Consider the following 25,438-nt stretch of genomic DNA (forward strand, 5'->3'; position numbering starts at 1 on the left):
CACACACCTGACCCAGGCCCCATTCCCCTCCCCTGGTGACTTCTGTCCTTATGAACAGAAAGGGCTACTGGATATTTTCTCATTCATCCCTTTTGCCTGACTGCTTGCAATAATTATTGAGCACCTACTATATGTCAGATACCAGGTACTGGGAACACAGTGAGTGAAAGGTAGGGAGAGACAGACAAAAACAATAAACGTAACAAAATTACATAGTGTGAGTGTAGAAGGTATTAAATTTAGGGAGAAAGAAAAAACGGCAGAGCGAGGGGATTGGTAGTTTCAGGGGTGAGGGTGAGTAACTTGCTATATTAAATAGGGGAGTTGGGGTGGCCTCATTGAGAAGGTGGCATTTGATCACAGACAAGGAAACCTGGGAGGCAGTCTGGTATGTAGCTGGGGGAAGAATATTCCAGGCCGAGGAGGCAGCCTGATTAAAAGCTGGGGCCATGGGAGCTACTTGTTTGAGGCCAGTGGCTGGAGCAGAAGAATTGTGGGGAGGGGCAACTTCTGCAGGGCTTTGCCAGCAGTGGAAGGCCTTTGACTTACTAGGTGGTGGTGGTGGTGGGGGTTGCCGAGCCTAGGAGCACATGGCCTGGCTTCGTTGCTACAGGGCTCACCGCAGGACTGTACAGCAGTGGTCCCCAACCTTTTTGGCTGCAGGGACTGGTGCTCCTATGAGACTGTAATGCCTGATGATCTGAGGTGGAATTGAGGCAGTGATGCTAGTGCTGGGGAGCGGCTGCAAATAGAGATGAAGCTTTGCTCCCTTGCCTGCCGCTCACCTCCTGCTGTGCAGCCCAGTTCCTGACAGGCCACAGACAGGTACTGGGGACCCTAGCTGTAAGGGACAAGGGCAGAAACAGGAAAGCATAGAAGTTGGAACTCAGGGAGAAGCAATGGTGCCTGCTGGAGGCGGTCACCATGGCAGTGGGGAGAATGGTAGGTTCAGGATATACTCGGAAGATACAGCCAACATGATTTCTGACAGATTGGAGTGGGGTGTGACAGAAAGAGAGGTGCTGAGGGCGACTCCAAGTTTTTCAGACCAAGCACCCAAAAGGATGGGTTGCCATTTAGTGCACTGGGACAGCCGTGGGAAGAGCGTTCTTTCCCATTCTCTGCCTCCCACCCGCCCTCTTGATGCCCCCTTTTCCCTCTCTGTGCGGACTTTGTGCGCAGGCTCTGGTTCCAGGCGAGGGCAAGGAAGGGTCTTCTTGTCTTTCAGCTCATAGCAGGGGAAGGTAGAAGAATGGAGGTGAGGGCTGGGGGCTTGGGCCCTGGTTAACAGCCAAGACAGAGCTCCAGGCTTGGGGTGTGACCAGGCCAGACTTTGCTTCTTTCAGTCAAGGCAAGTTAGGGAGGGGAGACCCAAACTGAAACTCTGACCGGAGATGAGGCCTTCTCCCCAGTGGTCTTTGGGGGTTTGAGGGGGAGTTTATGGCCCCAGCTCAGACTTAACAAATCCGTTCACAATACATCATCTCCAACAACTTGTTTGGCTAAGGAGCATAAACTCTCCCTCTGATAGAAGATGTTTATGTAGGTTTTTAAACAAACCTCCAGGTCATGGCCCCTCTCTCAAAAGCATCAACACAGCTGCCTGTGGTCCCCTCCTGTGGTTGGGCCTCTCCTGGGCACAGCAATCTGAAGACTGTGGACAGTACCAGGCTGCTTCTGACCCGTTCCAGCACCTTCTTTCTTGCCCTCGGAAAAAGCAGAACTGGTTGGGGGGACTCTGACTGCTGTCCATGTTTACCTGGGGGCTCTGTTTCTTTGCCCACAGCCTTTGCCATTCTTATGACAGCTCCTCACCTATGGAAATGGAGCTTCCTGACCCCTGGACTCAGGCCTCCATGAGAGAAGAGGCAATTGTAATGTAGTGAAAAGAGCCCTGAATGGGGAGCCTGAACGACCTGAGCTTTCCTCCTAGCTCTGCAATTTAGCAACCCTGTGATCCTGCCAGGTTCCATGCCTTTTGGAACCATTTCGTTCCTATAACACTGGCCTCGCTTCATCGCAGGCTTGATGTGGACAGGCCTGGCACTCAGGGCACTTCTAAGCACCTCCCACGCCTGGTTCAGAGGCAGCAGGTGAAGTCTCTGGCCTTGCCTTCATGCCCTGGGTTTCGTTTGTTTGTTTTTGAGTTTAGTGATTGCTCTATTTCTAACTGCTCTTGAGAACGAATACCTTGCTACAGGATAGTGAAAATCTAAGGAAAAAAAATAGAAGTGTGCATGCACACGCACGTGCACGCACACATGCACACACCCACACACCCCAACATTAAGGTCTCCTCAGAAATACTCTGGAACTGCAGGGGATGGAGTTAGTGCCTGAACTTCTCGGTCCTTCCTAAGCAACATCAGGGCCCCACAGGTGGCTTTCTCTCAGCAATGGAGACCTGCTATTCCCTGACATTAGCCTGTTATGAAAGAGAGTGCAAACCCCAACTCACTTGCCCAGAAATTATGGGGGTTGTTTTTTGTAGTTACCACCTCTGGGCAAAGAGGAAACATTTCTCCCACCTAATCTGATAATTTTGAGGTTCCAGGTGCATTCCCCTCCAGCATTATGCTCAGCCACTTCAGGATCCCCGTGACATTTCCTTTGGGTGATTGAGAATTTAGATACAAAATATGCTCACCAGGATTCTTTCTTGTCTCCCATACTTGCATCTCAGCTGACTGCAGGGATACAAAGCCTTCCCTTGCAGAGCTCCCTGTCTCCCATTATCCGTTCACGCACTCAACAAGCATGGGTTATTGTCTGCTAGCTTCGGGCACCGGGTTGGGTTGCAAACTGACAGCCTACAAGCTGAAACTGAGCCCCAGATAGTTGTATTTGGCCCATGTCATGTTTTTTGAAAAGTTTAAATTAACAACCAGTTTAAAAGTTTGGAAATTGCATAAATCTGATTTCTGGATGTCTCTTGGATAATTGAAAAATCTACTAACACTGAGCCGTAGTCCAATATGACCGCATTCGAATGAAGTTGAACATTGGCAGCCCCTTCCTTGTGTGGCAGAGGCCTCACCACTCCCTATTGTCTTCCCGATCCAGCTGCTTCACTCACTCCCTCCATTTGCTGGCTCCTATAGGCAGTTTAGTTTTTGATTCTTGTAGATGAACAATAACAAAGACTAACATGTATTTAGTACTAAGTGCTGGACTCTATTCTAAGTGTGTGGCACATATTAACTCATTTCAACTCGTGACAACAATGAGATAGACACTATTATTATACCTGTTCCTTGAAGGAATATTCACCAAGGGCCCTATGCTGCCAGGAACCATTCTGGCAATGGAGATGCAGCAGGGAACAAAACAGATCCTTGCTTCTGCAAAACTTTCATCCTGGTGAGGGTACAGGCTGCACATGGAATAAACGAACAGTAAATCAGAAGATGTATGGGGGAGAGAGAAAAATAAAGCAGGGTAAAAGGTCTGTGGTGTGCTGATGGTTGGGTGTGGAGTGTGCTAAGAGAATGGACAGTATAGGTCTTGCTGGGGAGGCGACATTTAAAGAAAGCTATGAAGGAGGTAAAGGATGGGGAGAAGAGCATTCTAGGCAAAGAGGTTTAAAAAAGTGCCTTGGGGTCACATAGCTAGTAAATTGCAAATCTGGGATTTGAACCCCAGCTGGCATCAGAGCCTGGCTCCTAACTCCTGCACTGTAGGGCTCAATGAAAGATGTCATCCCTGCCCCAGAGACCTCAGAGTGAGGGCAGAGGACAGGCTATGAATATCATTGCTCTTAGAGAGCTAGTGTTGAGGGCAGAGGGAGAATGGGTGAGGGCAGTGGGGAAGGCTTTGGCCCAAGGCTTCAGGCTCTTAAGGTTCTGCCCTCCTGTCCTGTCCTCCCAGAAGGCCAAGATGGATTGACCACCTGCTGTCAGCTCTTTATTTTAATCTCAGGGGTTCTGGGAACCATCTCCCAACGAGCTCCGGGCCCCTCCTCCCTCCAAGTACTGGGGTGAACCTGCTGCAAATCCTCCTAATCCGCCGGCATCTCGAAGTCTATCTGTCTCCAGCAGCACCAAGCCCAGGCGGCCGGGAGAGCACGTTGCTCCCACCCATCCACCCACATTCAGTGGTGACTACCCGGCAGGGTTCACGCCACCTCACCCATGGGGAACAGCAAAAGCGGAGCCCTGTCTAAGGAGATCCTGGAGGAGCTGCAACTGAACACCAAGTTCACGGAGGAGGAGCTGTGTGCATGGTACCAGTCCTTCCTGAAGGAGTGCCCCAGCGGCCGCATCACCCGGCAGGAGTTCCAGAGCATCTACTCCAAGTTCTTCCCCGACTCAGACCCCAAGGCCTATGCCGAGCACGTGTTCCGCAGCTTCGATGCCAACAGCGATGGCACCCTGGACTTCAAGGAGTACGTCATTGCCCTGCACATGACCACTGCGGGCAAGCCTAACCAGAAGCTGGAGTGGGCCTTCTCCCTCTACGACGTGGATGGCAATGGGGCCATCAGCAAGAGCGAAGTGCTCGAGATCGTCATGGTCAGTCTCAACCTCCCCACTTACGGCTGTGCGGGATTGGGATCACCAGTGTCAGGGCCTCCCTGTTGCTTCTGCGGCTGGTGCTGCCGCACTGGGGGCTGCAGCTGGGAGGCAGGCGGGGCTGGAGGGTGGTGTGGGGATCCAGGCTTTGTGACTCAAAGGCTCTGAGACAGTGGTGAGGAGAGGTCTCTAATATACTGATATTAACAGAAAGCTGTGTACTTTCCCACAGCTTCATTTTTCTCCTAAAGAAGAACCTGGGAATTTCCTATTGTTTACATTTTTGTTTCCTTCCTTCCTTCCTTCCTTCCTTCCTTCCTTCCTTCCTTCCTTCCTTCCTTCTTTCCTTCCTTCCTTAAAACATCCTTCACAACTTTCAATAGTACACATTCAGATTCTTTCACAATTCATTTTAAACCCAGAATTTGTTTCAAATACACAATAGAAAGAGACCAGGATGGAGGATGCGCTAACTGGGTTCTAGTCCTGATTGTTTAAGTAACATTGGTCAGGTCACTTTACCCTCTGAGCCTCAGCTTTGTCATCTGTCACGTGTTCTAGACTGAACCACAGGCTCCTCAGGCTCCTTGCAGGCCAGTGCCTCCCAACGTGCACTCTCCTTTCCGTCTGTATTGGCCCAGTATCAGATCATTTGTTGTGAAGACTTTAGGTGTCTTGAAAATAGTTTTATTTAATATATAAGTAATTTATGAAATTTAGAAATGTGAAAGAAAAATAAAGTTGCCTTTAATTCCATCATCCAGAGAAAATTACCGTCAACATATTGATATATACCTTTCCAGCCTTTTATCTGTATATTTAAAATAATTTAGAACTATAACATATTCATATATGATTTTTATCATTTTTCAGTTACTGTTTTATTTTTCATGTTCTCCATATTAGTACTCTTCAAAATCATTTTTAATAGCTGCTTAGAATTCCATCTTCTGACTTAATGATTCTTATATTTTTGGACAATTAGAATGTTTCTACTTTTCCTATTATATCATTTTTATCTCCCTTCATCTAGTATCTCTTTATTCTATCTTTTTTTATCCCTATACCCCATACCACTTGCTTTATTTCTCTAATTCTATGCTTGTTAAGAGGGATTATGTTTTTCATATTTTATATAATATTTTTATGCCTTTGTAATCCTTCGTTCATTTGCACAATTCTTCCACCCTTATTAAGAGAAACCATAAATAAAACAGCTAAACATGCAGTCAGGTCAGTGTCTCGTTAAGAGTCTCCTGTTAAGAGTAGGCATGTATGGGAACCTCACTGGCATCCAGGCAAGGCCTTCAGGCCAAACTCCCCTGGACTGGCTGGTAGCCTGGGATGGGGACCATGTTCTCGGAACCAGCAAAGAAGTACAAGTTGATGCTCCTTGAAGAAAAGGAGGAAGAAGGGGAGGAGCAGGAGAAAGGTAAAGAAGGAAGAAATGGAACGGTGAGGTGGGAAGGGGAGGGAAAGAGAGAGGGGAGCATCCATGGCTGAGGCTGTGCAAGGTGGTGATCTGCTATTCACCAGATCACAAGGTCACTGGCCTGGGAGTCAAGAGTTATGGGTTCTAGTCCCAGCTATGCCATCGATTAGCTGCATGGCCTTGTAAAAACAATATAACCTCCCAGGGCCCAGGGTGAACATTCGATGATTCTTTCTTGATTCTTTCCCTGAGACCCTGATAGTCTGCCCTTGGTGTTAGAAGCAGGGTGAGACAGGTAGGCAGCCAGTCACTGCCAGCATTTAGTTGTCAGGCCTGAGCATGGTTCCCATGGCTCAAGACAGAGAGAAGTGTTAAGGGGTCACCTGTACTTCAGTAGCTGCGCACCTGCCAGCCTAGGCTACTGTCCCAAGCTTCTGGGTTTGATATACTTGCTCCTCTTGTTATAGCATAGAGGTGCAAAAGGGTACTTCTCAAAGCTGTTGATCTTCCCTCCATGCTAATGTCACAGGCATTACTGTCCCTGCCTTGCTGTGCTCCCGGGTGTCTCCAAGGTGCTCTCTCAACTCTCACCCAACACATTGCCTGTACCCTGGGCCTGTCCCAAAGCTGAGGGCCCAGACTAGGACAGGGTTGGGGGCCATAACCTTGAGTGTTCTCTCTGGGCCTGGCCAGCCCTGGAGTTACTGATCTGGAAGTAACCTGGAGTTGGAAGGGCACATCAAGACCACTTTGTCCCTTCCCCTGATCACAGGTCCAGAGACATTTCCTCCTTCGCCATTGCATTGCGTATCTGGCTCCTTGATTAGCAAAAGCGGAGAGTGGTGAGAAAGATCCTTGAGCCTAACGCTAAGCCTTTCTCTGATTCCCTCCCTGAGCAGAAGGGTAAATGAGAGGCTTCCTGTGTCCTGGGGAGACTTTGGAAAATTCTTATTGAAGACTCCCTCTCCTTTCCCCAGCCCCTGGAATGCTTTTCAAAGCATAAGGATAAGGTCATGGGTGGCATAATGCAAGTATGGAGGTTCCAGAGCCAACGGCATGGATTAGAATCTCTGCTCTTCTGCTTCTAACTGGGTGACTTTTAGCAACTTAGTTGTCTCAATTTTTTCATCTGTAAAATGGGGCCAGTAATACATACTTTGTAAGGTTTTTGTGAAGGTTGCATGTAAAAATGCTTAGAAAAGTGGCACATGTTAAGTGTTCAACAAATGTTAGCAGTAGTTACCACAAGCCAATCTGGCTGGGCAACCAGGTACCGCGTGGACCCAGAAGCTATGGAATATTCTAAAACTTCTGGGAAGTTCAAGGTAGCGGTTCCAAACTGCACCCCCAGGCTGCTGTGGGATTATCATCAGTAAACTTTTTATTTCTTATTTTTTCTTTTCTTTTCTTTCTTTCTTTTTTTTAATAAAATGAAAGTAATGTATTTTCACAGTTAGGAAATTCAGACCATACAAAAGAGGACAAAATAAGAAATGAAAGCCTTCTTCACCGCTCTCCCACATTCCCTTTCCTGTCTGAAGATCTTAAAATACAGATGCCTTGGCCTCCTCACGAGAGCTTTGATTCAGTAGGGCAGGCTGAAGCCTAGGAATCTTCATTGTCACCTCTGTCGTAGAGGTTGCCGGGTCAGCAACATGTGTTTTCCCAGGGCTGCCAGGCTCTACAGCTCCTTCTGACGCATTGTTCCTCTTCATTTGGTGCAGGCAATTTTCAAAATGATCAATCCTGAGGACGTGAAGCACCTTCCAGATGATGAAAATACCCCTGAGAAACGAGCCGAGAAGATCTGGGGCTTCTTTGGAAAGAAAGATGATGGTGAATGCCCACTTCCTCCTTGCCTTTGATTTTATAGTCACGGGCTGTTTCCTGAAGATTCCAACGAGATTTATCCTTTCGAGTCCCAGTGCCCGGGCAGGAGCGAGGACACCTCATTCCGTCATGCACCTGTGCAGGGCTGGCCGAAGGGCCTCTGAGGGGAGTGGGCGGAAGGATCGGCAGGCCCAGCCACTGCCCCTCTGGAACTGGCGCTGCTGATGGCAATGACCCCACATCCCAGTCGCTTATACAACTCCATTGTGGCCTTAGAGTCTATTGGGGAGAAGGAGAGCTCAAAATGATGGGGTGTTTTTAAAAACAAACAAACAAAAACCACTTTGGTTATAACAGAGTTAGCCTCTATTGAAGGAATAGTAAAAAGTAAAGGCAACAGCTTATTAGTTTGTATGCAAATGACAAGTTTAGAGGAATTGCAAACCACTTTCTGTTTAAGCGGAATGCCATTTTGTAGACACTTCGGTTTACTTTATTGTTTTTAAAAATGCTTTCTGGACAGTTAGGACAGGGCAAACTTCAGCTCAGTCTACGTGTGAATTAGCGTCCAGTACAGTCCAGTAAGTGGGATTTCAATTGACATGATTTTACTTAGGAAGTTAGTTTAGGTCCCTCCGGAAGCACCACCAGAAGGGATTAGATTTACATTAGATTGCAAGAGATTTATTGAAGGAAAGGTTAATGAAGGAAAACAGGAAGGGATCTAGAGGAGGCTGGGAAAACTATCAGACTGCAAAGCGGACGACTGGTGTGGGCAGAGCGGCAAGGAGGAAGGTTGAATAAGAAAAGTCTCAGATTGCAGTACTGTTTCTAAGAAAGCGTTGGCAAAGCCAATGGGGTGTCCTCGAGCCCCCTTCTTCCAGGAGCTGGCCTTTCTTGGTACCCTGCCCTGTCCAGTGTTAGGCTGGGAGCAGCCCATGGGAAATGCAATCTTGCATTGAAAGCGGTGATGGATCCCAGAACTGGGGCTGCTCATGCATGATGCTCACAGCCATCACAAGAAGGGTATGGTAGAGTAGTTGATGTCATGTGGGCATGGAAGACCAGGATAACAAAAGTGAGAGAAGTTGACAGTAGCCCTACTAAGTGAGAAGGTCATTGACGCTAGGGCCAAAACTAGGGTGAGGCAAGTGAGGTACCTGGCCCCACATTTAGAGTGGCTCTCATTCCCAAATGCCAGCCTGTGCTCACACAATCCTGAGAATGAGTGCTTCCTTAAATTTTGCAGGGTAGTTGCCTCTCTTGCCTCACCCTAGTCCCAGCCGTGATGTCACCTCCTCCTTGAGTACCTTCTCCTCATTCACACTGATTCTAGCTGTTGAAGATGACTCCCTGTGGTACCTCACCCCACTAGCTCTTTAACCCCTTTCACAACATCTGTCTGGGTCTGCAATATGCCGAGTCCCTTGTTCTGCTACTTGCTAGCCTGAAAATTGACCCAGGTAAATGTCACGAGACACAGCAGTGTTAGGCAGCTGACTTTTACTCCTGCCAGGTGACATGTTTTCATGTGGCTTACCTAGAGACAGCACCTCAATCCAGAACTGGGCTCTGATAGTGGAAGTTGTAAGCTCTCTGTAAGGCTGATAGGGCAGCTGGGACTTTAGACCCAAATTTCACTACCTATCTGTGAAGGGAACCAGTCTGGATCCTAACCCAGGGGGCATTAAAGATGTTCAAAGGGCCTGGAACATAAGCCAATGGAAGTACAGTTTGATTCAGCCAAGGTTTGTTGAGCACCTACTACGTGCAGGCAACAGTGAGAATAACCATGAGCTGAAAGAGCACCTTTCTTATTTTAGAGTTATTCTGTGTGCGACTGTCTTTCCCACCAAATAAAGAGTTTCCTGGGGCCAGGGACTTTATTTAACTCGCTTATATGCTGCACCTTGTTGCCCTCTGCCCCCTGAAGTGACCTCAACCTCAAGCATAGTAGGTCTGGCACAAAGGAAAGGGTCAGCAAAGAGCATTTAACTGGCTAGAATTGAATACAGTAGGTAAGGGCAAGGGTCTCTCTCAGCCCCAAATGGAGAGGTAGAAGGGAGATACATAGCTGCATAGGAATGGATCATGGAAGAGTTGTCAGCCAGGAATTGTGGAGCTGCCCATATGCTGGGATGGACAAAGAGGCCTTTCCACGAGCCAGGCTCTCGCTGGCACCTCACCAGACACTTTACTTTTAACTCCCTTCACCCTGGGTGGACATTGTTCCCTGCTTCTCTGCTCAGACTCTTCTCACTGAGGTCCCTAGAAGTTACCCTCAGAACTTGAGGCTTGAGACCTGGGGTAACATTAAAAATATGTAATAACCAACCAAGCAAAGGCATTGGCCGTAGAAGAGATGCATAGCACTAGAATGCATCCTAGACCCCTCTGCAGTCATTAACCCTCTTGTCACTAGTTCATGGGGAGATCTAGGGGTCCAGGGAAGGAGTTGAGTATCTGGGGCAGAGGTGGAGGTACCCTCAAGGGCAGTGAGAGCCAGTGTTTTCATAATAAAATACGTCCGTACAGAGTATGCTGGCAGACATCAGCCTCATTGCAGCTTGAAACAGCCTATCCTGACTACAGTGTTTTTTCCACATACACAGATAAACTCACAGAGGAAGAGTTCATCGAGGGGACCCTGGCCAATAAAGAAATTCTGCGACTCATCCAATTCGAGCCTCAAAAAGTAAAGGAAAGATTAAAGGAAAAAGAAAAGAACCCCTGATGCGAACTGCTCAACTCTCCTGCCTCCCCCGCCACTCAGATAAACACACCCATGTACATGCACACACGCGTGTGCACACGCACACACACACACACACACACACACAACATACCCTAGGGGCCAAGAGAGAGGCCTCCAAACCACAGCACATTAAACCCACAGTGAAGATCCCTGCCAAACAGAAGTGTCTTTAGCAATCTACTGGTTCTTCTTCCTCTGTCTTTAGAGTCCTTCCTATTACACCCGGCCGCCTCCCCTCCCCTGCCTCGTGAGTTAAGCCAGCCCATGCCTCCCATGATAATCCCAGGATTAGGTCATAGGAGTCCTAAATAACGCCTCCCCCACTTCATGTAAGCTCCTTTGTGGATTGCTGGGTAAGCAGGTTTGAATAAATGCAAGAGGAACTGGGCATACAGCTGGCTGATTGTTCTGGAACTGGAAAAGGAAATTATTTGTCAGTTCAGCCTCAAAGACAGGGATGTGTTGCCATTGTAGCCACAGGCCAGGGTGCTGGGACCATAATGGTGACGGAGATGGACATGGTCTTTCTCTGGCAGAGCTCAGGGTGTAGAGGGGACTACGGACATTGAAGAAGCCATTATAGGTGGGGAGGTTACCATAGAGAAGTGCAAAGCACGTGGGAAGATACAGCTGGAGGGGCTGCCTTGTCCAGACGATTAAGGAAGGTGTTCTTAATGAAGAGACATTTGAATTAAAACCCAGGAGACTGTGGTGGGGGAAAGAGTGGGAGTGGGGAAGCGTTGGGTCTCAGCACAGACGCTGAGGCATGAATGAGCATTTCCTGTGAGAAGACCAGTGTAGCCAGAGAGCAGAGGGGTAGGAGAAGCCAATAGTGAGTTAAGTCTGAAAGGTAAGTCAAGGTCAGACCACGTCAGGCCTTCCCTGCAGCCCCTGGGAAGCCTTGAGCATCACTGTGGGGGTCGTGGGTACTGTTGTGGAGTTTGGAGCAGGAGAGATCTATGTGTGTAAGGGAACCCTATGGCAGGGTAGAAATAAATCAGAGGGGCAAGACTGGGGGTCAGGGCGGCTGGAGATGATATTTTTATAGTCACCCAGGTGACCTGGGCCAGGGGAATGACAGTGGGATGGAGAGAATGGGACCACTCTTGGAGATATTTAAGAGTCAGCAAACACCTGAAAGCTGCAGGAGTTGGAGAGAGGAGCAAGGATGGCAGGCAGGTTTATAGTTTAGGTGCCGGGTGAATAGTGATGTCATCTGCTGAGATGGGAAACAGGAAGAGATGCTGGTTTCAGGGGATAGCTACTTCAGTTTTGATATGGTAAAAAGTGAAGACATGAGGATGCCCCTCATTTTAGAGATAGGAAAAGGAGACCCAGAGACAGCAAGCAGCTTGCCCAGGTACAGCCAGGCAATGAGCAGAGGCCTAGCCAGGACTATCCACTGGCTCACATTGCCTAGGACATCTCAGAAATCACCAGTGGGTTCTCAAGATCACTGGAGTCATTGTTTTGAAGGCCCATTTTTGTCCCCAGTGTTAAGTTCCAAGATGAGGTCAGAAAAATATATAGTTGTCCTGGACACTTGACTAACTTGTATGCAATGCCCTGAAGCAGGGGAGTCTCCACTTGCTGGAGTTAAGGGTGATCCCCCCTGCCCAAGCTTCAGGCACAACGATAGCACAATCGCCACCACCAGAAAGTGCTGCTCTTTGTGGAAGCTGAACTTGAAAGTATTCCTAACACTTAGATGTGCAGCATTTTCTACGAGCTAGGCATCCTACTAGATGCTCGACATTATTTCGTTGATGGAGGTGTTATTATCCCCATGGTATAAATGAGGCCACAAAGTGGGAGTAATATTCAGTACTTAAATCAGAGTCCCTTTGATTGCACCAGGCTGCCTCAGTACTTTTGACCTGGACGTGACAGGATAGAAAATTCTGGATTCTACAATGTTGGAGCTAGAAGGGAGAGGGGATGGGGGGTGCTACACAGCATCTGGTCCAGTGGTTCTGGGAGAAGACACCAACTCAGATGGAGAATAACCTTGTGTCCAGCTAGCGTGTTCTTGGGATAGAACCAAAGGGCTCAATGCCTCACACCAGGGCTCCTTCACCCTACACACCACCCTCTATGAGTGAATCTGGTTGCTTGGTAAGGGAGGTTGGGGGCTTTTCACTTCTCTCCAAGGTCAGGGCTCTCATGTCACTTGAGTCTAAAGGGATAGACACTGCATAATAATCTTATGGGTCTGTGGTTCAATGAAAGATATTAAGGGGCCACTGGATCTATTGCCAATAAAAAAACCCCAGAACGGTAACCTAATTAGTATATTTTATGTTAGCTTGAGCTGGCAGGGCTACTTGGGCTGGAGTCCTGTGCAGCTCTAGGGCAGTCTGTGGAGAAGATGCTTAGAGAACCTGGAAGTATTGTAAAGCAGTGTAAAGGAGGTAGAGGTAGTGACGAACTATGTCATCAAAACTCTTCCACTTGACTGAAGGGTAAAGAAGGAGGTAGAAGTGGTGTTGAACTATGTCATCAAGACTCTTCCAGATGCAAGGGACAAAAGATCCAACATGAACTATTGTGACACAAATAGGAATTTATTGACTCATGTAACTGAAATTCCAGGAGTAGCACTAGCTTGAGGTCTGACTCAGTCCAGGGACTCTGACAGTGTCTCAGGGTCCTTCCTCTGTCTCTGAGGTCTGCTTTATGCTGTGGTGGCTCCATTCTCAGGCAGACTTTACCCCATGCTGGCAAAATGGCCATCAGCAGATCCAGGCTGTCTTCATGGGTCTAATTTCAGTAGAAAAGAGAAATGCCTTTCTGTTGATTCCAAGCCAAAGTCTCAGGACTCTCTCATTGGCTCTGATCAATTATATGCCCATCTCTGACCCAATATTTGGTGCCATGGCCAGGCAGACTTTCATTCTCATCCTTGGGGCTAAGGACAAAGTTGGGACAACTCAGACTTCATGGACTGAGAGTAAGAGTTTCCAAGAGGAAAATTTGGGTGCTATTACTAGAAGAGAGGTGAATTATCTGGAGACTGTGGGAAGTCACTTCACCTCTGAATTTCTGCTTCCGCGTGTACATATAAACTTTAGGCAGAAACAGATCTCATTAAGAACAATAAGCCTAAGTGTCCTGGCCCCTATTGCTGCCTGCTCTCACAGGATTCTAGCCTTTTATGCAGTGTCCCTCATGTATTTCTTAGCATCCCCAGAAGGTGTCCCCCACAGATTCACCGATGGGTCCCTTAGTACCAGGAACAATGCACCGGATTCCCCTGAGCATGAGAGACTTTCAGCTCCAGTAAGAAACAAATGTGAAATCAACAAAATAAAATTAAATAAACTTGTTATTTTAATCACTAGCAGGACAAGAGCCAGTAGTGTGTGTGTGCATGCCACCCTATTTGTGACGGGGAAAGAGCATATTTACAAATGCTATGAAAAAAAAAAAATCTCCCTTCACTTATAAATGACAGGATCCTGGATAACTGACCCCTGACAGCATCTAAAGCTCACGAGACATTTTTGTCTTGTCTCATTCAATGCATGTGTACTGAGCACCTACTCTGAACCAACTGTGCTGAGTAAGCTAAGGACATGACAGGGCCCCAGCTTTCTAGGAGCTAATAGGCTGATGAGAAAAGGCAGGAACATTTGCAGAAAGAAAAAATTAGAAGTGCATATGATTTAATGATTGGATTATGGGTAATCTGGACACACAAACAAATAAGCTTTTGCTTCACTCTGCACTTGCCTAGTGCCTTAGCTTCAGTTTCTCCTTTTGCAATGCAGAGCCAGGATTAGGGTGAGGGCAAGATGGGTACTTGCCTCAGATATAAAACTTAAGGGGTAAGAGGCAGAAAACTCTGTCCTCAAAATAAGTAATATTTTAATGTGATAGTTTAAAAAATAAAAATTGGTAAAAAGTTCATAATGAGCAAATTACCAAAATGTTAAAGCCAGGATCAGACCATGCACTTGCATGAACTGGCCTCACCGTCATCCCGGCCCTGGTTCCAATAAAACATTATTTGTATAAATAGCCTATGAGCTATAGTTTGCAGACTTGGTATTTAAAAATATTGCATTAAAATATTACTGATCTTGACAACTGAGATTTTTTTAGTACTCTCTTAAATTTTTCACTCTTACTTGCCTCTAATTCCTGTCCTACTGCAAAGTATCCTTGAAAATAGAGTTGTCAGGTAAAACACAGGACGCACAATTAAAACTGAATTTTAGATAAAGTATGTTCGATAAAGTATTACACAGAAGGTAATTTGTTTATCCGGAATTCAAATTTAATTGAGCATCATATGTATTTATTTGCTAAATTTGGCAACTCTACTTGAGAAATATCATATCTACCCCCTCTAATATAAAGTGATATTTAGTCCCACGGCAACATACTCTACCAACATACACATACATTTTACAGACTGTAAAAGCAACCCTCCTGAGCATTAACACCCTGCTTCCATACGGCATTCCTCCTTTGATCTTTCAGCAACTGAGCCTGACCCTAATTGCCTGGGCTTTCCTCAGCCTCCAGAAGCACCCTCCACTTGGCATCTGGAGTGAAATTCATATTCTCCATCGACAGAATGGGTCCCACAGGCCTGGCCCTTTCAGTGAGCCCCTCAGCATGTCCAGATCATCCACATTCCTATCCCTTTACCTGAGCCCCTCCAGCTTTCAGCATCCATTTCCTTATGGGGAGTTGAATTCTTATCAATGGAGACTAGGGTCAGGGAGAGCAGTGGGCAAACCTCCTGGAGCAGGAGGTACGGCCATTGATTGCTGTGTCAGTGGCCAACCCAAAGTGTCAGAGAAGCTAGGGCAGGCAAAACTCGAAGAAGCCAAGTTCAGAAAGGCAGGCGGAGCCAGCAAGGAGAGGAAAGGACCAATAGTGACTTTCAGAGGAGCCCTGGGAGCTGGGGCCATACCTCAGAGGAACAGATGGGCTCGTTACCTATCAAAAAGAGCTCTTGCTGACACAGATAAAGAATTAAGATGGAGAGAAGGAAGAAAGACTTGACAAGAGAGGAAGAGGAGTGAAGAAGAAAAGGAGCGGGATTCTAATGGGTGGTGTGGGGTTGCACACTGGCTGAGGAGAGCAGGTGAGTCAAAGCTGAACGATGGAATGCAGAACTCCACTGGCTTCATCCTGCCATTGGCCAGCTCAGGGGACCTCTAGCTCCCGCACACACTGGGCTTGCATCAAAGTTACCCGAGATGCTTGTTACACAACTCCCATTGCTGGCCATCGTCCCAGACAGAATCTCTCAGAATCTCTGCCATGAGTGGAACCTTGCATTTAGTCCTTTTATACCCTAAACCCAAATTCTGATGGAAACCTTTTGCATGTAAGGTAAAGAAAGAGATACCTGCTGGTCTCTATTTCATACAGGCATCTCTCTGTATCATGGGGTTCCATTCACTTGAATATAGGGCCAGCCCCAGAGCCTAATAATACAAGTGGGAGTTATTAGGATGACAATGACAGGCAGAAGCAGTGAGAGTTTACGCAACCTCTTTCATACAGAGAATGGAAAAAACCTCAAGATAGACTTCATGTCAAAGTGGGCCTGGTATGTGGGAAGGGTAATGACTACCCTGCAGCACCTATCTGGCTTGGCCTCCTCCTCCCACACCCATTTCAGGGAACACAGCCAGAGCTTGGGCCTCCTGCCTAGATCTCACTCTCCTCGAGACTCTCCTCCATGGTGTGGGCCAGGGTGAAGTCTCCCTCACTGCTCTCAGACAGGCTGCTGACCCAGGGCCAGGCTGTGTGGCACCGGTGGGGCCGGGCACCTGGCTGCCCTAGGCCCTGAATGGTCAGCTGTAATTGCTGCCCACTGCCAGATGAGGGTTGCGGTTTCTGTGCCATCCTGGCGCTGTCTCTCTTGGAGAGCCTCTTGGGACATTTCCCCAGGAATCGGAAGTTCTTCTCCAGGACCCAGGCTCTGCAGCCTGAGTGGCGGGCTAGCAGGAAGCGGACCCAGTGTTTCCGCAGCTCAGCCTTCACCTGCCAGGTGAGAAGAGGACAGGTTACTGTCTTGGAGTCATGTGGTCATGGGTCCACTCAGAAAATATTTACTGAGTGGCTACTCTGTGCCACCCCTGGAAAACTTACTTCTAATTGTGGGAGATAAACAAAGAGGAGCAAATATACGTGAGTAGAGCAGTTGGTTCTGATATTATGAGGCCATTAAGCAGGACAGTGGGGAAAGGAGACAAAAATTTGAGATTTGGTTGAACAGAAAGGAAAAGGAAAGAACTATGTAGAGGTAGCATTTGAGACCTACCCTGTGTGAACCCCTGTGTGAACATACAGAAAAAAAAAAAAAAAACAGCAATGAGCAAGATGGAAGAGGATTTGCTGTCAAAAAACTTGTATTCTAGTGGGAAGAGACAGAAATAAATATTTAAACCTGGGATGGGGGAAGGGGAAAATGAAAGGGGGGTTGGAAATTCTACCAACTTCTAAAGTTAGAAGAAAACTTCTGGTCTCTGTCCCTGTCTATTTCAAGCCTCTTTGTAGAGGAGTAGATTGCTGGCTGGGGCTATGTAATGACATTAATAATGAAAATAATTAGTTACCAGGTATTAGACCTTTACGTTGAGCTCAGCATGCCCAGGGCAACACTAGAGCATAGGGATAGTTATTATTCCCACTTTAAAGATGAGGAAACTGAGGCTCAAAGAGCCATGGTGACCTGACTAACTCAAAGCTTCTAGGTGGATGAGTCACAACTAGAATCCAGATGTTTAGACTCTGAGGTTCAAGCTTGTTCTCTCTATCATACCAACACTCCAAACATTTCTCTAGCAGGGCCAGGGTTGGGTTCTGAGTTTCCTTACGCTCATCTCAAATCCTTTTCCCATTCATCTAAGCAGCCCCCTATTTTCTACTCTGGAACCTCACAGTACAGCTTTGTCCCAGTGCATACTGGTCACCGCACATTCCCCCATGGCACCATCACATAACCAGAAACCTCCAGGGGCAGTAAGATTCCATCCTAGCCTCTCAGGAAGCTAGAATGGCAGCATAAAAAACGTACCTCTCCATTGGCAAAACAATACTGCCAGGCCACAAGTAGTCCCTGGAACAAAAGGAAGAGGTAGCATGAGACATAACTCAGCAGGAGATATGTCTGAGAGCTACTTACGAAGTCCCAAGGCCTCAGCTAGTCCTAGCAGCCCCCAAGAGAGGCAGGCAACTACACTGCTTGCACTAACTAGAATTAGTTAGTAATAGTAATTAACCTGGAGTTTTATGAAGTCTCTTCTTACTTTGACACCCACCACACAGATCAGCCTAGGTGTTTGCTTAGGTGCTTACAGGTCAATGATGATTAAACCCCAAAGACCCTATATCATTCATTCAACTGTACAAACACTGTGCAAGGCTGCTGTCCCATTTCTACTTGTCCATAATGGACATTGGCTGATTTTTTTGGTCTCACTTTCATCTTTTCCTTTTTTGGAAATTTTCATACTCCTACTCTTTAGGCTTCTGGCAGGGTCAATCATGTGGTCCTTATGTTCTAGGATGGCCATCACCACAATAATCAGCACAAATGGTCATGTGACCCACACAGGGCCAATCTGAATTCCTCTCACTGAGAAAGAAGAGAGGATGCACCCTCTTCCCTGCATTTCCCAGCTGTTAGTCAAAGTGGGCCTGGAGCTACTTCTGGGCATCTTCCCAGCTGCATGGAGAGAGCCTATCTGAGGATGAAGCCAACAGAGAGAAAAACTGAGGCTAGAGATAGTGAAAGATAGAATTTGAGTACTTGGCTGATGCTGAAATTTTCATTGCTCTTGTCAAAGTATATATTTTTAAAAAATAGATAATTTCACACTGATTGTTTCTCATCAAACTTAGGTTTAAATAAAATCTACCACAGAAGGCATTAAGGCCATCTGGACTCTTTGTCGCTGACTTCATCTTGTACCACAATTAAATATTCCAGCCCCACAGGCCACCTGGCTTCCTCCAGCATCTCAACCTCATGTATTGGTTATCTCTTGCTGTATAACTTAATTGACCAAAATAATAAAGATGTATCATCTCACATGCTTTCTATGGGCTTAGCTGGGTGTTCTGGCTCAGGGTCAATTTTCAGGCTGCACTCAAGATGTTGGTTGGAACTTCAGTTATCCAAAGGCTTTACTTGCTTTCAGGATGGTGCCCATGCCTTGCAAGTTGGTGCTGATTGCTGGCTGGAGGCTTCACTTTCCCTCCATGAAGTTGCTTGAGTGTCCTCATGACAAGCAGCTGGCTTCCCCCAGAGGGAGCAATCCAAGGAAGCAAGGCCCTCAAAAGTCGCATACCTTCATGTTCACAGTACATTAATGGTCACATAGGTCAAACTTATTCAATGTAAGAGGGGACTACTCAAAGCCTTAATTACCAGGAGATAGTGATCACTGGGGGCCATACTGGAGACTGGCTACCACACCTGATTTCTTCCTCAGGTCCTTTCACGCTTTTTGTTTCCTGAACCATTCTTCCCTCAAATCTCTGCCTAACTGGCTTCTCAAAACTCAGGCCTTACCTCAAATATCATCTAAAAGTGAGGTCTTTCCTTACTACTCAACTTCAAATGGCCAAGCTGGTAACTATCATAGCACTCTATTTTCTATTTTCCACAGCACCAGAATTATATTGTTTATTTTTTATTTGGTTATTATCTGTCTCTCTCCTCTCACCAAACAAGCTGAGCATCCTTATTTAGTTCTTTCACTGTCAGATCCCCAGCACCTTAAACAAATGTCTAGAACTTAATAGGAACTCAACAATATTTTTTGAATGAATAACTGAGTGAGTGAATGAAGGAATGAGTTGAGTTTCTGTCACTTACCACTAAAAGAGTCTTGCCTTGTACAATGTCAGACCACTTATAAAATATGTTGAGATAATTTCATTCTGTTCTCTTCCAAGTAATTTAAAATTGTGAGCACAAGGGTCACAATGAAAATAATAGGCCACCTTTACACAGCATTTCAATTACAAGGTGTTTGTGTTGGGGAAGTTTAAATAAAGGGATCATCTCTTCATGCTGGAAAAGTTTTTTGGATTTACTGCTTAATTGTCAGAGGTCTGGAATCAAGTATGCTTTACTTAATGTTTGTTTCTACTGTCTGTCCAGACTTCTACATGTCCTGATATGTTAAACAGTCAAATGTGGTCATTTCCATGCCATTGCTTTCCCTGTGATGTGGGGGTCTGTGGGACTTGTGGTGTGTGTCTGATATATCGAGGATGAATATGTGTACAGCACCCAAGTACTTGAGCATTCATGGGAAAAAATCTCATAAAATGCCGCCACTCACAAGGAAAAACACATTCCAACTGAAGAGTGAAGGTCACAGTGCAGGCTGACTCTCCCATTTCTCTTAATAATAGTTCTTTCACCCCTATTGCTGGTAAGAGAGGTTTAGTATTGGTCACAATGATGAAATTGAAAAGGAATTAAAAATGTTGCCCTGGAGGAAAATTTTTACGCTCTTTCTTATGGAAGCTGGAGATCTCCATGCTGGTTATCATTATAGCAATCAAACGCTTAGATTTTCCCCAACAGTGTGGAATTTTCCTTCTCTTACGCACCTAGCTATCCCAAGGCTATAGCTCTAAACAGGAGCATGGTGGTACCAGTTAATCATTTTCACAGATGCAGTCTTGCCAGGGATTCACAGGTGCCTGTTAGCAGGGCCAGTAGTATTTGCTTCCAGACACATGATATTAGAAGGGTGACTTAGAGCATGCTAGAGTTCTCATAAGTGGGTTAGCTAAATTAAGATTCCACATTACAAACATTTCTTTCGCTCCCTCAGGATCTTGATTCACTGTTTTAGGAATACCTGGGAATCTGGTTAACTCTCATTCTAGATAAAGCAACTATGAAGGGAGAGGTCTCACAGAACATATGTCGGTACCACTGGCCGGTCTCTCCAAAGATCCCTTGATTGCAGGAGGCTAGTAGAAATGGTTAAGCAATAAACCCTTGGAAGAGTGGAGGACCCTCCAAAATGCCAAGAAAAGAAAGATGTTAGAGCCAATGCTGATTTCTCCTGATTCACTAAGTTGTGACCCACAAAATGTGGACCTACGCATCTGCCCACCCATGCTCTCACCTTTGCCTGGTGGGATGGAAGGGAACATGCAGGGGTATTCAGAGGTGGGAGGCTTCTGACTATGCACAAGCCTTCTAAGCATGTTTTCTGGCTCAGTCTGCAGAGCCACTCTGGTTCCTCAGTGTCGCATGGTGGTAAGCCGAGCTCAATTTGGCTATAGGACCAAATGATCCAGTGTGGTAGCTACTCTCCGGAGATACCCTCAACAATTCCACCCCTCTCTGCAGGCATATGCTTCTCCTCACATTGAGAGGTGGACCTTATTTTCCCTTTGAATCTGGCATGACCTCATGACTCCTTTTACCAATTCAATGTGGTGGAAGTGACATTCTGGGACTTTCCAATCCTATGCCTCAAGAAGGTTGTAAGTCTCTACTTTCTCCCTCTTAGAACATTTCCTCTTGGGATGCTCTGAGAGTCTAGCTGCCATGCTGGGAGATACCCAAGATATATGGAGAATCCACATGGAGGAGAACTGAGACTCTCCAACTGGGAGTTGAGCTCAGCAAACAGCCCAGGTCAATATCCAGCCATGTGAATGAGCCATCTTGGCTGTTCCAGCCCAATCACGCCTTCAGATGTTTGCAGTCCCAACCAAAAATTACATGTCTCGAAAGCAGTGGCCTGCTGAATGTAGACAACCCAGTTCACAGAACCATTAAAGGTAGTAACATGGTTATTGCTTTAAGTCATGAAGTTTTGGGGTAGTTTATTACACAGCAAGAGATGCTGCCTTGCCAGAGGAGTATGATAGATAGGCTAGAATTCCTTCTCAGAAATCTGTCCCAAATAGCTCTCATGAACGTCTTGTCCTTGGCTGGCCTTAGGTGTATGAGATCAGATGATCTAGGGCTCACATGAAAAAAGGGCCACCAAATACCAGTGATATAACAGCTGCAATTTTTTTTTTTTAATTTGAGATTACCTATTGAAGAAGATTAAGATCAAATAATATAGAAAAGCCAAATTACTAAACCTTAGCCTTTGAAATCCTCTAAAAGACTGACATAAATCAAACATGGTTTCACAATGAAAAAAACGTTACTGATTGGTTTTCGGTCTCAGTTCAAAGCCACACACAATTCAGCTCTAACAGGAGGAAAAAAGAACCATTGTCCAACTTCCCAGACCACTCCTCAGGCTCTGTCTCCTTGGCCTTTGGTGAGTGTGCAGTGGTTAGGTACATTGTCTCTACTTTGTCCACAGAATTGCAGCATCTGACCCTGTAGGCAGCAGGGGCTTTAAGACTCTGATGTAAGGAACTTTGTATCTCCTGGTACTGATACTCACAGGGCACCTGATGGGCATGATAGCATACTGGGTACAAGCAAGTAAGCCCTGCATACAAATCTCACCTTTCACACTTATTAATATATGCATGTTCTTTGAATCTCAGTTCCTTTATCTTTAAAATGATATAATAATTTCTCCCTCACAGTGATAATATGAGGATTCAATGAGACTTTAAGTGTTTGCAGATAAACAGAAATTTTCTAGTGTACCATATTCATTTCTCTGCTGGCATTCTGACTATATTTTTTGAGATATTTTCTTCACACATGTTCCAGAGATTACAACATTAACTTATTGCAATCTATTTCATGTTAATACTAACAATTCTGGTGAAATATAAAAACTTTCCTCTAATCCTTGCTCTATGGAAGAGATAGCTGCCAGCCTACTATTGCCATAATATATTAGATCTTTATATAATACAGCTTATAACAATAATACAGTTTATAATTAATTTATGCAATTATAATTATTTTATATCTTTAAAATCAGTTTAAAAAGAATAAATATATTTATATTTTCATATTTACCTATGTGTTTACCTTTTCTAAAAGTGCTTTTTATTTCTTCATATGGATCTGACTTATTGACTGCTGTCATTTTCTTCCAGCCCAATGGATTTCCTTTGACACTTTTCTTAAGGAAGGTTTGCTACCAATGAACTCTCTTAGTCTTTGTTTATTTGTATTTATTTCACCTTAACCTCGAAACATCATTTTGTTGAATATGAAATCCTTGGTAGACTTATTTTTTCTTTCAGCATTTTGATTGTCATCCACTGCTTTCTGGCCTCCAATGTTTCTGATCATAGTCAGCATTATTATTGGTCTTCATAAGTAATGAGTAACTTTTCTCTTGTTACTTTAAGGATTTTCTCTTTGTATTTGACTTCCAACAGTTTAATTATAATGTTTCTAGATGTAAAATTTGTTTTACCATATCTGGAGCTCATTGAGCTTCCTCAATATGTCAATTAATGTTTTTCATCAAATTTGGAAAGTTTTCAACCATCATTTCTCCAAATGATTTTTCTACCCTTTTGGGACTCCCATATGTATATGTTCATTTTCTTGATGATATTCCATAGATCTCTAAAGGTCTGTTATTTTTCATTTTTTTCCTGTGTCTCAGGCTAGATCATCTCAATTGGCCTATCTCCAAGTTCATTGACTCTTTCTACTGCTGCCTTACCCCAATATTGATCCTCTCCACCCACCTAGGATCACAGTCTCTGGCTGTGACATTTTCTTTCCTTGTTCCTTTGCCACTAAGATCACCACTGTATGTGACAGTGCCTCAGGGTATGGTCTTTTCCTGCTCTCTGACCTATATCAAGTCAGCCCCCTTCTGCAGTGAAACTGCTAGTTTTCACTAGAATTTCCTCATTGATGGAGGAAGGATTGGAAGACAAGAACAGTCTCAGGCAAAACAGTACAGACTCACATTGCCCTTACTGAGATTCAGTAATTTTTCTTGAATAAACTCTTCTCAATCTTTTCTATGTCTTTGGTTAATTTCCAGGGTTCTGAAATGGATGTTATTGACAATTTTGCCCAATTTTATTGTTGCTTTTTGCAGAAGGATTTGCCAAGCTCCTCTTTTCTCCATTCGGGAAATCCTGCCCCTATACTAGCATTTTAAGGTTATTAACTTCAAGATTGTGACTGTATGAAGCCTTCGCTATGTCTACACTGTGGTAGGTATTCCTTTGCATTAGAGGCCTTTGCTAACAATCCTTGGCTCCCAGTTTTCATGCCCTTGTGCTGCCTCTCCCACTTCAATCCAGGCTGGGTCTGTGACTTGCTTTAAACAGTGAATGCAATAGTAGTATCACTGTGTGAGTTCCAGGCCTGGGCATTTAAAAGGCCTGAAGCTCCTGATTTTGTGCTCTTGGAAGCCCTGAACTGCTGCCATGTAAGAAGTTCAGCTACCCTGCTAGAGAGACCATGGAAGAGAACATGTAGTGAGTGATAGGCCTTAAGACTATACAGAACTGAGGAATGTAGTCGACAGTGAGAAATGAAACCCCAGAAATTTGATCCCAATAAAGCCACTTCAACTAGACCCAGCCATTCAAGGCTTTCCAGCTTAGGCACCAGATATATGAGTGGAGAAGCCATCTTGGAAGTTTAAGCTTCAGGTATCACATGCAGCAGAGGTGAGCCATCCTTGCTATGTCCTACATGGATTTCTGAACACCAGAATCATGAGAAATCATTAAAATTATTGTCACTTAAGGCCACTGAGTAATAGACAACAATTTAAGCAACAGATAACCAAAATACCCAGGTAAATTAACCATATCTGGTCTCTTGTTTCTTGTTTCAGGCCCCTTCAAGGTTCAAGAGCCTCCTGGTCTCACTCATTTGTCCCTACCCAAGTTTTGTTGTGTTCTGACTATGTTACCTGCACAATGCTCTGCAGAAAACCCAGCGAAAATAGGAACTTAATAAAAGGCTTCATGTTGACCTTCACAGTTAATATGATCATGAGTCACTTCAACTATCACAGGCTAGGAAACAGACCACTTTTCCCTTCTTAGTCATCACATCATGCTGGCAGGTTCAAGGCAACACTTCAGTCTACACACCCTTCTGATACCAAAAGCTCTCACTGATAAAGTCTGTTGATTCCATTTTCATCTGTGGGTTTTCTCAATTTTGAGCCTGTTTGGATTAAGGGCATTTTGTTTTCTACAAAGCCAATGTGTCCTGATTCAGATGCTTACTTACATGGAAAGAGCTCAGAGTCAACTGAATGAAGAGTCGTATACGTTTTGAAAATCCTTGAACTTGATCATCAGTGATGAAAGCGAAGAGAATCTCATGAACACCCAATAAAGGAATGAGAACCAGTGTTGATTTTGCCAATCTGCAAATGACAACCAAATAACTTTCATGAGGGCCACATTGGAAAAAGGCAACATTTTCTGTTCTTCTGTGAATGCCTTTATTGAAGCTTTTATAGTTAACTTTCCAGTTCGTTTCCTTGGCTACACATAGAATGCCTTAAAGGCCAGTGTGGTCTTGTTCACTGATGTATCCTAACACCAGACTCATAGCAGATGCTCAGAAAACATGAATTGAATGAATGAAAGAATGAATGAATAAATTCTCCCATATAGATTAGGATATACCTACATTTCGCATGATGGGTAGATTTTCATGCACATGGCTGTCACTCTGGGACACTATACCAAGTTTGACAAATATCCTATTGCCTGGCTAACTGGTGTCTCTATCTCCTTTTATATTCAGGACCTCTACTGTCAGTGTTTTACTGAGCCTAGAAGGGGGTGGGGGGAATGGCTTGCCCAGGATCATACAGCCATTAAGTGGCAAATATCTGCCTGGAAGCAAGACTTCTGACTTCACACTCAGGCCCTGCATACTCTACTCAGGGTTTCATCATCAGCCCCCATGCTTCCCCTCAACCCTGGTGATGGCAAGGGCTACAGGAAATGAAAAATTGATCCTCCTGATAAAAAGTGCTATGT

General features: G+C 45.3%; 2 protein-coding genes across 3 annotated transcripts in view; one reads left to right on the forward strand and one right to left on the reverse strand.

Annotated features, from left to right (window-relative positions):
- The first annotated feature begins 729 nt into the window (after window positions 1–729).
- Window positions 730–13,381, forward strand: RCVRN (recoverin). Its single transcript, XM_036223672.1, has 3 exons — window positions 730–4,511; window positions 7,668–7,779; window positions 10,386–13,381. Exons 1-3 carry the CDS (start codon window positions 4,131–4,133, stop codon window positions 10,505–10,507), a joined length of 615 nt encoding a protein of 204 aa, XP_036079565.1. The 5' UTR covers window positions 730–4,130; the 3' UTR covers window positions 10,508–13,381.
- Window positions 13,382–16,135: 2,754 nt separating this feature from the next.
- GLP2R (glucagon like peptide 2 receptor) overlaps window positions 16,136–25,438 on the reverse strand; it is a 53,391-nt gene continuing 44,088 nt past the window's right edge. For both annotated transcript variants that reach the window (XM_036223673.1, XM_036223674.1), the window contains exons 11-13: window positions 24,675–24,813; window positions 17,571–17,612; window positions 16,136–16,534 (exon numbers count right to left, since the gene is read on the reverse strand). In XM_036223673.1, the coding sequence (XP_036079566.1) occupies window positions 16,199–16,534; window positions 17,571–17,612; window positions 24,675–24,813 (517 nt within the window). In that variant the 3' untranslated portion in view covers window positions 16,136–16,198. The remainder of the gene's footprint in view (window positions 16,535–17,570; window positions 17,613–24,674; window positions 24,814–25,438) is intronic.

The sequence above is a fragment of the Rousettus aegyptiacus genome, unplaced genomic scaffold (assembly GCF_014176215.1).
Source record: "Rousettus aegyptiacus isolate mRouAeg1 unplaced genomic scaffold, mRouAeg1.p scaffold_m13_p_6, whole genome shotgun sequence".
Classification (NCBI taxonomy): domain Eukaryota; kingdom Metazoa; phylum Chordata; class Mammalia; order Chiroptera; family Pteropodidae; genus Rousettus; species Rousettus aegyptiacus.

Bases quoted from the DNA above. Each gene is read 5' to 3' on its own strand.
- RCVRN (XM_036223672.1), top strand. From the start codon at position 4,131: ATGGGGAACAGCAAAAGCGGAGCCCTGTCTAAGGAGATCCTGGAGGAG. The intron at 4,512-7,667 runs GTCAGTCTCAAC...CATTTGGTGCAG, and splicing joins AAGTGCTCGAGATCGTCATG to GCAATTTTCAAAATGATCAA. The intron at 7,780-10,385 runs GTGAATGCCCAC...CCACATACACAG, and splicing joins CTTTGGAAAGAAAGATGATG to ATAAACTCACAGAGGAAGAG.